Source organism: Ylistrum balloti, unplaced genomic scaffold (genome assembly GCF_031769215.1).
Source record: "Ylistrum balloti isolate Yb309-2 unplaced genomic scaffold, AGI_CSIRO_Ybal_v1 Utg369738, whole genome shotgun sequence".
Lineage (NCBI taxonomy): Eukaryota > Metazoa > Mollusca > Bivalvia > Pectinida > Pectinidae > Ylistrum > Ylistrum balloti.
In genome coordinates, this window is record NW_026781949.1 from 238,109 (window position 1) to 250,949 (window position 12,841).

Here is a 12,841-nt window from a genome sequence, read left to right on the forward strand (position 1 = left end):
AGTGGACAACTGTAGTGTTTTCCCATGGAGACTTAGCAGGGTTGTTGTATCTGTGTTTATTTTGTACTCTTAGTTTATGTCTTTGAACGATAGCCCTTTCAAGTTAGATTGGATCTATGTTCAGTCGTTATTGTATGATATGCCGATTTATTCAAGTTGTATTTTAAAATCAACACAATGGAAGGCTTAAACAATGTCCGCACGATAGCAACAGTCTGATTCTACTCTCCAAGCTTCTCGCTGTGATTGACGAGTTTACAGGTACAATATATTTACACTGGACAAACGGTCTAGCGGACTAAACGTATCGATTTGCACACATGGTAAGATCGCATAGATATATAGTGTATACATAGATCTAGATTTTAAATGTACGAGTAAATGTAATATTTCATTTTGAAAAACGTTGTAATTTCAGTCAGATAATTGACTCATGGAAACCATGTCAGGTGCACGTGTCAAATATCAAGAGTGTTTAAAAGTAGGAGATTTTGAATGCTGTAAGTACAGTTAAGTGCCATCATTAAATACACATTATAGAAACATTAAACAAATTTCTGTCAGAATTATGAATAGAATCCAGAATTAGACAGGGACTTTCATTATATACTTCATTGGTTACAAGTAAAGGAAAAGAAAGAAAGAAAACTCATTGTGTTGAGAAGGTAATGTTTAGTCTATGTGTACAAACGGTATCAGGACAGATCTTACAGCAGATATGGACATACATGTATATAATGACACAACCGTTTGTCGATACATAGAAACACTGCCAATGTAAATGTTTATATTAAGTGAGTAATCACGCCGTCGCCAGCATGTAAGTCCTTAATTTTATTATAACTAACACATATTACCCTGGGCAGGTTATACTTTACATGTAATACCCTCGAGGAAGATCGGGAAAACCCCCGTCGACACGATTGTATGACGTAAAAACAACACTACAATGACGTCACATCTACAAATTAATAACGTCACAGATGGAAAGCATCGAGAAAATATTAATGTATAGAAGATTGGAAAGTGAACAAAAATAAATAATTTACCTTAATGAGTTATACTCTAATGATGTAAATCTGGGTGGATAGGGTTATATCAACCCTCTGGAAGCCTCGTGTTTCCTAATTCCAAATACTATTATAATACGTTAAATGGAATAGCTATTTTGACGGCGATCAGTGTCCGTTTCTAGGCCAAAATTTTAACACTGATGTCGGAATGGTAGCGCGCCGAATGGCAATTATTGTATCATAGATCCATCTTGTTCATTCATAAAGTAACATAGTCATCCAAATGTGAAATATGTAGAAAATGCGGCCATATAGCATACTCATTTTGAATAGCACAGTGTGGACGAAATAAGTCTCCGCGTTACTTCCTCTATACACAGAGAATGGTCACACGTATTTTAAACCAGTATGATTTACTGAGATGTGCGTTGATCAACAGATAAAAACTAGTATCAGTTATTTTTATTAAGAAATACGTACAACTGGTCTGGTATCTGATGAACCCTCGAACTATATTTTATTCATGTCAATATTACTGTTTTGACAGTCATATAGAAAAGTAGTAGTTATCATTGGGGAACAGAAATGGAGTTAAGCTGGGATAGTCTTCAAACATTTCTAATAAGTACAGTTAGAAACCCATAGGCCCAAATCGGATGGCTTTATAAGTACGCTGTCGTATTCAATTCACGCAATAAGTACAATGCACAGCTTTTAAAAAGCATGTTTACTGATGGGGTAACCAATATACATTGTATTAAACTATAAACGTTTTGTTTAACGATCAACTGCGATACATGTAAACTTTGAATTTATATTAATCAGTCTTGTTGACCAGAGTTGAAGCACTAGAAATCTTACTGTGGGAATGGACCCAGCCACAGTACCCGGAGGTAACCCACGTGGTCGCCAGGTGGCATGTCCCTTACCTATTTACGTCCTATCGGGGAAACCGCACCCGTCAATCATAAAAGCATATGTACATAAGTAAACCAGGTATAAGATCAATCAATGTCACACTACATCAAGCCCTTACCACGCAGAAATCATTAATTTTAAATTCTATTAATTTATTTTCATTCACTCCGATGTGTATGCACGATATAAAAATAAATTGGAAATAATCACGCGATACAGTGTTAAGTTGTTTTATTTATATAAGTATTTCTGAGGAGTTTATCTCAATATATCTAAGCTTATCTCTACGACCTTTGACCTTTCTCGACCGCACAGGACAACATGTCGACCCTCATGTGTGTTTTCCTATGTCTGACTTTACCGGTTGTCCACGGGAGTATCACTTCCGTCATGGGCCGACTGTCGGATAGAATTTTCTTTGATCAGAACACACGGGACACTCCTGGTCATCCACCTTTTTCCTGGTCTCACGATAAAGGTCTGTATGGCTCCGATGTCAAACTTAACTTCCATGGAGAGCCGGATATGGCGCTTATAAGGGAGGCGTTCTCGATTTATGACAATAACATGTTCGCCACGGCGTGGATTACGGCGTGCCTGTTGGAGACCACTCTTTACGGAAGGGGCCCCATGTCAATCCCCGCTATGATTGATTCTGCTGTGTATGCTATTGGTAACTTTCACAACCGGAACTACAACTTCACCAACTCCATCATGACCTTCTGGCCCCAAATATACAACTACACAACTCGGACATACCAGAGTACCCCGTCAAACTTATTGGAGTTGTTCCAACTCGCGGACACCGCCCCCGTTAAATTAATAGAAGATTTGATGAAGATATTTGGATTGAAGGATATGGAACAAGTCGTGGAACGTCTAATCGCGGAAAAGTAGGTCGACTTTGATGTGAGAATGGGTTGTGATCCTTGAGGGAAACTTGGAATTAACGTGTGTTGGTAGGCGGAGATGTAAGATAGAGTCACCTCCTTTGGTCTTTAGACGAAACACCTCAACTGTATCTTATTATTAGTAATTATTATGAAAAGTTAATACATAATACATAACAGAGAGCAGTTTAACATCTCGCGAATGTAAGTCGAGGAGTTTATATACGGAGAAATGACGAACAGTTAACTATGATACATCTACACCAGCCACCACAAACATCCGGGACTCTATGTAGTCAGGGTTAGATACAGGATACCAGTTCTAATGTTGCACTTGTGTCAGAGGATCAGACTAGGACGTACTGGGTTTCTGCTATTTTCGTTCGCTGTAGCGATAACTACAGGACACTAGACATTGAAGAAGAGCCCCGTCTCTGTGACCACCTGCTACAACAGAAGAACCAATTCTCTAGATTTCCTGTAATAAGGAATATTTTAGGGATGTAAAAGAACATTTTGGTTTCAATGCGGGAAAATGCAATTTAAAATTTTTTCTCAAGACAGCTGAGGTGACATGCTGGAGATAGTATTAGTGTGTTGAGAGAGTGTTAATTGAATTTTGTCCTATTTGTGGGTTTGATCATTGTCTAGACAGGCATCTTCATGGAATCAATCCTATCATTCATCAAAAGTGGGTGTGGGTGACCCGTCCATTGAAGGTGTTTGTGCATGAGTTTTCTTATTTGTCTTCGAATTTCATTGACTAAGGGAATATAGAATTCCAATAGGATACGTTTGGTCTGTACAACTATTTTAAACTGTCTAAACTACAGTGGCAAGTTGCCGGCGATGCCTTCTCTGTGGTTCGATTGGTCTAATCATATCACCAATCCGCACAAATACATTTATGTTTTGTTTCTCATTTTTTGGTTCAAGCCGACTAAATGCTCGAGAATTCTGTGTGGTGGTGCTCGACAGGTTACCAATGCAACTCTTGTATAATGTTGCCTTTTGATTAAGCACATCGCTTAATGTTTAAGGTTTCTGAATAATGTTTAATATTTCTGAATATTGGTTTGCTATCTTACCATGACAGTAAGCCCCAAATCCCCACCGATATCCAGTGTATATAGTTTTCTCATAGACAAGGCTCCATATATTGTGGACGTATTTGTTCTGAAAGCTGTAGAAGTATTTTTGTGTATATAGCTTATACATTTTTTATAAATTACATCCACATTTTTCAGGGACATATTTGCTCGTGCTTTCCACATTCCTCCCGATTTTGACGACACTTTTGTAAACCTTGGCTTAGGGGCCCTGCTCAGACTAGCGGAGGAATTATATCCTCAATCCTGGAAACGATGGCAGACACAAAACTCCAATGTGACGTCAGCATTGCATGCACTCCGAAAGTACGCCTATAGACCGTCCTCAGCTAATCCGGATGTGAACACAATCGACCCGAGAACCTATTTCTACATGAGGTCTTTCCTTAACAAATATCATGACGAGGATCTCGCATTGGTCCCCACCTGGGTAGGTTATATTTAAGTTATAAATTATATATAACGGCATATTGTAGCTAACGAGGAATATCATCCTAAACTGTTTGTGAGAAAGATTACTTTCAAACGCTAAGTGACTTTGATATATTCAACGACAACTAATCATTATTTTGACAGTTCCGATAAAGATTTCAGGTAGACGTTTGACAGACGAATTTTGTAAACGAGGCTTCAGTAAGTAGTAAAATGTTGGCAGTGTGTCCGCTTTATTTTGGTAGATGCGATGTGTTCAATCGAGCGTTATATGAGGGGACACTTTTGGTAATGTTTTTGAAATTTAGGACAAATCTGTTTGTGTTAATCGTTATATACATGTTTTAGTGATCTAAACGATAATTCACAAAATAGAAGTTACTTTTGTACAAAACCCGCAATTCTGAATTTTAAAATGTTTCACTTTCTTTGTGATTGTGGAGTTTCGTCAAGAGCATGGCGGAGAAACATGGCTTCCGATAATTTATACCATGTCCGATATATCTTACATACCCTTTCCCTTTTCAAAAAATATTAGTCTGCAAAGACTCCCAAGGTGGTGAATTTAGCTAAACAATGACGTATTGTCTGTAAAACTTACAGTACTTACATGTGCCTATTAGGAGATACATTTGTCAACGTAAATGATACTGATGGTCTCAAGAGTACAAAAATGTTAATTTGCTGGGTTAGCATATTTATTGTAAAAACACATAAAAATTACCTCATTCTTCTATGATATTTACACACGACAGAAACGTACCTCGTTCACCTCGACATCTTTGTGTAATGTCTGTTGTTCTATTTTTGTCCCCAGAATATGTTCTATTCTCTGTTTTCATTGTTTGAGAACAAGAGACATCATCGTTCGTCACTTCGAGAACAACATTGAACTTGTCGCCCAAAAACACCCCGAGTGTTCGATGAGTTGATTTTACACAATTTTATATTTTAAATGTGTTTAAAATTGTATAGAATGTAGCCATTGAGAAACCAAATTTTCATGATAACTATAGTCCTGATAATCAAACCAATGTATCAGGATATACATATATAAACAGAATCTAAACGTCACTAGTGATGAAAGGTTGTGTAGGTTTAATGAGTATATATGTCCATAGGTTCAGAACACACGGGAGGCTATGCAGAACGACAAGAAAGGTGTGTCAATGCCTTTCTCTGTCAATAATGTTGACGTCACTGTGGCCGCTAACACCATTTACGGTCTGACCGCTGGAATCCTATCGAATATCATTGACGGCGTGGAGTTTGATGCTGACTTACAGGTTTGTCTTTCGATTCATTTCGATACTCGGAGTTTTGTGCAGTTCCACAATTCTTTTGATAAGGAATCAAATATATGACCCATTCTTCTTGGAAATAGTGCTAAACGTGTTTTTTCTGTGCTAACATTATCTGTGGGTGAATGACACCAAATGATACACAACAATCACACGTTGGTACAGTTTAGATAGGATAATTACATTATATATTATACTAATGGAATAAATCGACATTCCTCCCATTTAAATAACTTTTGTGTATAACTAGTCCGAATTATTCTGACGTTCTATGGATTTCTATATCGGTTTGGAGTCGATGACGATTGGAAATGACCATTTCTGTCCACAATTAACGTTTGAATGCCGATTAGGGTCACTTAATTCTCTCACTTTATATATAGAGCTGGACTTTCATCGATTCCTAACGTCGAAATCTATGTTTCACAGAAAATCTACCTGAATACGTCGTCACTTATTGCCGAGGAACTGACACACAACTTTTCCTCCAGGCCTGACCTGGCTCTTACATATTATCCGTCCCCACACGAGTGTTATTGGTTCGTGGCTCGAACCCTCTCGTTAATGCAAAGATATCTCTTTAACAGCAATGAGACAGATACACTTCCGTTTCCGGTAAGTGATTGATCGTATTCGGATACTCGATAACGTTACCTTTACATGGACTATATATAATGTTGTACATGTAATTGTCTAATTTAAGATGTTTCCTTGAAATCAATTTCTTGTGTTGACATTAGGTGATGACGGAGGTCAAACTCATGTTTGAGACTGCTCTCAGAACGGAAGTCACTCCAGTAATTCTCAAGGATGCCAAAGACGACTTTGAAGGTCGGATATACTGGGACAATTTCCTGGGGGACGGGGACATCAAGTCCGACAATTCCACTGAGGTTGGTATGTTTCGAGTACAACGTCAGTTCCTGGTCAGTCTGTCGTCAGAAATGCATTGTTACTAAATTGATCGTTACATAACGCACATACATATTCTGCGTTAACCTTTTGACCTTGGATGTTCTCAGATTCGTGCCGAGGACAGAATTTTCACTACTGCCATGGCGGTCAACACTCTGCTGGACGTGTGGACAGTGTACAACCAGTCAACGTTCCAGCTGGAATGGCTACCAGGTAATAATTTCTGACGGAAGGAACATGTACGGAAACATGACGGAAGGAACATGTGCGGAAACATTAAACAATACAACTTTATGACGGAAGGAACATGTACGGAAACATTAAACGTAACAACTTTCTGACGGAAGGAACATGTACGGAAACATTAAACGTAACAACTTTCTGACGGAAGGAACATGTACGGAAACATTAAACGTAACAACTTTCTGACGGAAGGAACATGTACGGAAACATTAAACGTAACAACTTTATGACGGAAGGAACATGTACGGAAACATTAAACGTAACAACTTTCTGACGGAAGGAACATGTACGGAAACATTAAACGTAACAACTTTATGACGGAAGGAACATGTACGGAAACATTAAACGTAACAACTTTATGACGGAAGGAACATGTACGGAAACATTAAACGTACGGAAGGAACATGTACGGAAACATTAAACGTAACAACTTTCTGACGGAAGGAACATGTACGGAAACATTAAACGTAACAACTTTCTGACGGAAGGAACATGTACGGAAACATTAAAAGGAACATGTAACAACTTTCTGACGGAAGGAACATGTACGGAAACATTAAACGTAACAACTTTCTTACGGAAGGAACATGTACGGAAACATTTAACAACTTTCTGACGGAAGGTACGGAAACAACTTTCTGACGGAAGGAACATGTACGGAAACATTAAACGTAACAACTTTCTGACGGAAGGTAACAACTTTCTGACGGAAGGAACATGTACGGAAACATTAAACGTAACAACTTTCTGACGGAAGGAACATGTACGGAAACATTAAACAAAACAACTTTCTTACGGAAGGAACATGTACGGAAACATTAAACGTAACAACTTTCATTGTAACAACGGAAGGAACATGTACGGAAACATTAAACGTAACAACTTTCTGACGGAAGGAACATGTACGGAAACATTAAACGTAACAACTTTCTGACGGAAGGAACATGTACGGAAACATTAAACGTAACAACTTTCTGACGGAAGGAACATGTACGGAAACATTAAACGTAACAACTTTCTGACGGAAGGAACATGTACGGAAACATTAAACGTAACAACTTTATGACGGAAGGAACATGTACGGAAACATTAAACGTAACAACTTTCTGACGGAAGGAACATGTACGGAAACATTAAACGTAACAACTTTATGACGGAAGGAACATGTACGGAAACATTAAACGTAACAACTTTCTGACGGAAGGAACATGTACGGAAACATTAAAAACATTAAACGTAACAACATTAAACGTAACAACTTTCTGACGGAAGGAACATGTACGGAAACATTAAACGTAACAACTTTCTGACGGAAGGAACATGTACGGAAACATTAAACGTAACAACTTTCTGACGGAAGGAACATGTACGGAAACATTAAACGTAACAACTTTCTGACGGAAGGAACATGTACGGAAACATTAAACGTAACAACTTTCTGACGGAAGGAACATGTACGGAAACATTAAACGTAACAACTTTCTGACGGAAGGAACATGTACGGAAACATTAAACGTAACAACTTTCTGACGGAAGGAACATGTACGGAAACATTTAACAACTTTCTGACGGAAGGAACATGTACGGAAACATTAAACGTAACAACTTTATGACGGAAGGAACATGTACGGAAACATTAAACGTAACAACTTTCTGACGGAAGGAACATGTACGGAAACATTAAACGTAACAACTTTCTGACGGAAGGAACATGTACGGAAACATTAAACAATACAACTTTCTTACGGAAGGAACATGTACGGAAACATTAAACGTAACAACTTTCTGACGGAAGGAACATGTACGGAAACATTAAACGTAACAACTTTCTGACGGAAGGAACATGTACGGAAACATTAAACGTAACAACTTTCTGACGGAAGGAACATGTACGGAAACATTAAACAATACAACTTTCTGACGGAAGGAACATGTACGGAAACATTAAACGTAACAACTTTCTGACGGAAGGAACATGTACGGAAACATTAAACGTAACAACTTTCTGACGGAAGGAACATGTACGGAAACATTAAACGTATCAACTTTCTGACGGAAGGAACATGTACGGAAACATTAAACGTAACAACTTTCTGACGGAAGGAACATGTACGGAAACATTAAACGTAACAACTTTCTGACGGAAGGAACATGTACGGAAACATTAAACGTAACAACTTTCTGACGGAAGGAACATGTCCGGAAACATTAAACGTAACAACTTTCTGACGGAAGGAACATGTACGGAAACATTAAACGTAACAACTTTATGACGGAAGGAACATGTACGGAAACATTAAACGTAACAACTTTCTGACGGAAGGAACATGTACGGAAACATTAAACGTAACAACTTTCTGACGGAAGGAACATGTACGGAAACATTAAACGTAACAACTCTCTGGCGGAAGTAACATGTCTGGACATAGTAACCTTGGTCATTTGCACATATCGCTATATTATGTATCCTCGTCAAAAAGTCACGATGTTTTATCTTTCTTTGAGAAACATAACTTTAAATGTTGGATAATGAACATACAAAGAGAAATTTTAACATAACACGTTTTGGATGTTGTTTCTAGGCGTAACTCCGAACCTAAACGACACAGTCCGGAGGGGAGTGGCGTGGCTTACTGACTTCTCTCTTAGCGCTACATACAAACCTTGGAACACGTTCTTCTCCGGGTCTGGCAAGGGTCTTAAGGTTAGTTGTAGCCATGGTGAAATGTAATGATACTATCCTGAGTATGCAGGTTTAGCTAATAAGTTTTGCAAATTAATTTTGACGTACAAGAACTTGGTGAAAATGACTAGTATTCTAATAACGTCGTTTTGTAAAGTTGAACTGACCTGCAAAGAGAAACATCGAAGTACTACCTCAATTTTTGATGACTTTCAAATGTTTATTTTTCATCAAAACATATCTTGGTACATATATTTGTCAGTTCAAATTATGAAACAATTTTTAGTAGGCTAGTCATTTTTATTAAGTTACCACCTTGTGACTTATTCAGGGCGTGGTACAGTATATTACTGTTCGACAGCTCCGACATTCCGATTTGCTCGATTTTTATGACCTGTTGGTCAGGGTAGGAAAATGCTGCCAACACATTACATTTCAAACTTTCATGGCATAATACCTTATATTGTTTTAACCTGTATATCTTTGTTTCCGTTGAGATATTCGTTCGTCAATCTGTATGGCACAGTGAGGCAGGGTCAGAGACTGGCGATTTCTAAACTATTGCACTAAATGCGTTTATATCGCTCCCTGTTCTGAAGCTTGTAAACATTATTATATTCTTTGACCTTTGTGACATTGAAAAGTAAGTATTTCATCCTAGCATACTACAGACAAAATGCCATGCATCGTGGTTCTTAAGAAGTTTGTAAAGTTTTTTTAACGCATACTGCTGGCTCTGGGCCTCTGGCGTTCCAAGTCCTGAGATTGTAAAACATGGTATTACTCAAAGGCTGTTATCACATGCCTTTTGTTATTGAGGCAAGTCGTTAAAAATGTTGTTTACCGGTTTATTTCAGAGTATGCCATTTTGGTATCCTGCCAACAGGATCGAATTCATGAACGGGACTGCCGTAAACTCGTCTGTCATACCGCATGGTGTCACTTTCCTCCTGGGAATGTCCGGTTATGTGTCCGATGAAAAATACGACGCAATGTTAAAGATGCCACATTTCGGAAAGATGACTCCAACAGAATTTGATGGTTACAATGATCCCACACAACCTCAAAGCTTTTTCCCATTCTGGTCGTCAAATTCATATACATATGCTGCAACACTCATGGCTCTCTCTAAATATACCAATATCAAACAATGATTAACCAAACCGTTTGAAACATTAAACATTGTTTTGTTATTATGTTTGCCCTCAAAATAATAAGTTCAGTAAACTAAACAATTTTCTGATAACTATGATTATGATGTTTTGTTTAGTTAACCTCCATAGTGTGTACTGGACGAATCAAATTTCGTACGTACACTGTATGCTGTTCTTGGCATTTAGCTGCGCGTATTTTATTTTGAGACTGATTATTGAATAAATGGCCACAGACGGCCATATTGGATTTTGAAATTCATTATGAATATTTTTTGTGAAGTGCTGTGGATATTCTTCAAGTTTCATAAGTACGGATCACTTGGTCTGCAGTTGTGTATGATCAGATTTGAACAGCTCCATGGTTTACTGACAAACCGTTGGAATATTTCCACCAGAATGCTAGGATTGGTAGTAACAGCTAGCGCCAAATGTTGTGTTCGTAGGATCGAAAGGCAGCCATTTTGGATTTGACAATTGAAATTTGTCATTTCAGTTTAAGAACTTTTTCCATGATTACTTATGAGACTGATCTAATAAAAAAAAAACAATGTGACTGCCAGGCAGCCATCTTGGATTTTGCTAATTTTAGTGGGTTATTGCAATGGCTATGGAGGGAACAATTTACTTTTGAGGCCAATTAGAAAGAAGAGAGATAGCAATAAATGAAAACATCCTACTGATAAATAACTAATAAGTCTCCTATAATATTGGGTGTCGTGATCACCCTATAACTTACGGTAGCTGATCTCTCGTTGCCTGAATCAATATTATCATTATAGGGGTCGGCGGCACTCTAATGCCTTTAAACGTCCTTACCGACCACAACAGTATCTACACAAATGTCAGTCTCATCGAAAGTGTCCGTCATCCATCAGGTAATCCGATTCCAATGGAGTATCAAGGAACAGCCTGCATTTTCCCCATTCCCAAGAACCGCAAAAAGTTTACCATCTATACTATAGGTGTTTTTGACATAGTTCAAATCGGAACGCATTCCTTAAAACCATTTGGTTCTCTCTCGTAAGGTCCTCGAAAATGACACTTCCGGAACACTTAAGTGTCTTGCGCGCACTTGTGATTTCGTATTTCATTATTATGTTCCTAAGCTTGGCTCTGTTAAACTTCCCTAGTCTATGCACAATGTTGATGTCATTCTTCGTCATGTTCACACGTAGTGTACTCGTAACGTAATCCACCACTTTTCCTAGGCATTCCTCAACCGACTCCTTTTCCGATTTATCTTCCAGTCCGAAGATCCGAACACGTAACGTCCATGTATAGTAGTATATAGCTACATATAGTATGTGGTGTGTAGTAGTCACTGTGGAAAACTTTCACTCCATTGTTAGAAAAAAACCCTCAAAATCACACTTTCCAGAATAAAACTTCCATGAAATGTCCGAAAATCTGTAAACCTGATCTAAGCCAGCAAGTATGGACGTTTGGAGTTATCTAGAAATAGGTGAAATGTGGTTAATTTTGCAGAGCAAAAAAATATGTCAACTGACCAGGAACCACGTGACGTCACCTCCTCCGAAATGATGATAATAATCGGGGACGAAAAAACGAAGATTATCGTTCTGTCGGGGTGACAAAACGAAAAAGTGTAGTGTAGTACAATATGGCAAGTAAACTTAGCATACAATACCTCTTAACAAACTTTATTAAATACATACCGTACATGTCGGCGATACCTCTGTAGTCTTCCGTTGTTATAGGAGTTATTCCCCTTTAACCATTATAAATTTTGGAACGATAACAGACTTCTTGGGAGTAATGATTTTAAGGAGAAACAGTTGGGACGTTATGAAACTTCGGGGCGATTTTTTGGGAGAATGTCTTATACCCGTAATAAACATCTAAAAAGTAACATAATACTTCTGTTTAGATTTCTAATATATAATTCTGAAATATTATTAATGAAATTTAGAGACGTCGATATGCACTTATGAGATAGCAAAAGTCACGAGCTTTTGTTCTATTTATTTTCTATTTCACAGCAGAGACTTCTATAGCACAATGTCTGTGTTCAGTTATAGTCAATTCACCCGTCCTCAAATGGAAATCACACGGAGTGCAAAAATACACGTTTACCGTGCGACACAGAGAAAGGTTAATGCTTATGTAATTTTGGGGTTTTCCATAAAAGTGTAAAGTACATAAAATGGGTAGAGGGATGGTAA

The 12,841-nt window shown here is 38.0% G+C and overlaps 1 protein-coding gene across 1 annotated transcript; it reads left to right on the top strand.

Moving 5' to 3' along the window:
- Window positions 1-2,252: 2,252 nt before the first annotated feature.
- Window positions 2,253-10,702, top strand: LOC132543048 (uncharacterized). The gene is made up of 8 exons (XM_060206503.1): window positions 2,253-2,824; window positions 4,069-4,360; window positions 5,484-5,648; window positions 6,093-6,278; window positions 6,404-6,556; window positions 6,686-6,791; window positions 9,404-9,525; window positions 10,362-10,702. Exons 1-8 carry the CDS (start codon window positions 2,253-2,255, stop codon window positions 10,656-10,658), a joined length of 1,893 nt encoding a protein of 630 aa, XP_060062486.1. The 3' UTR covers window positions 10,659-10,702.
- Window positions 10,703-12,841: the final 2,139 nt, after the last annotated feature.

Coding starts and splice junctions, on each gene's coding strand:
- LOC132543048 (XM_060206503.1), top strand. CDS start 2,253: ATGTCGACCCTCATGTGTGTTTTCCTATGTCTGACTTTACCGGTTGTC. Junction 2,825..4,068: donor GAACGTCTAATCGCGGAAAA/GTAGGTCGACTT, acceptor CACATTTTTCAG/GGACATATTTGCTCGTGCTT. Junction 4,361..5,483: donor TCGCATTGGTCCCCACCTGG/GTAGGTTATATT, acceptor ATATGTCCATAG/GTTCAGAACACACGGGAGGC.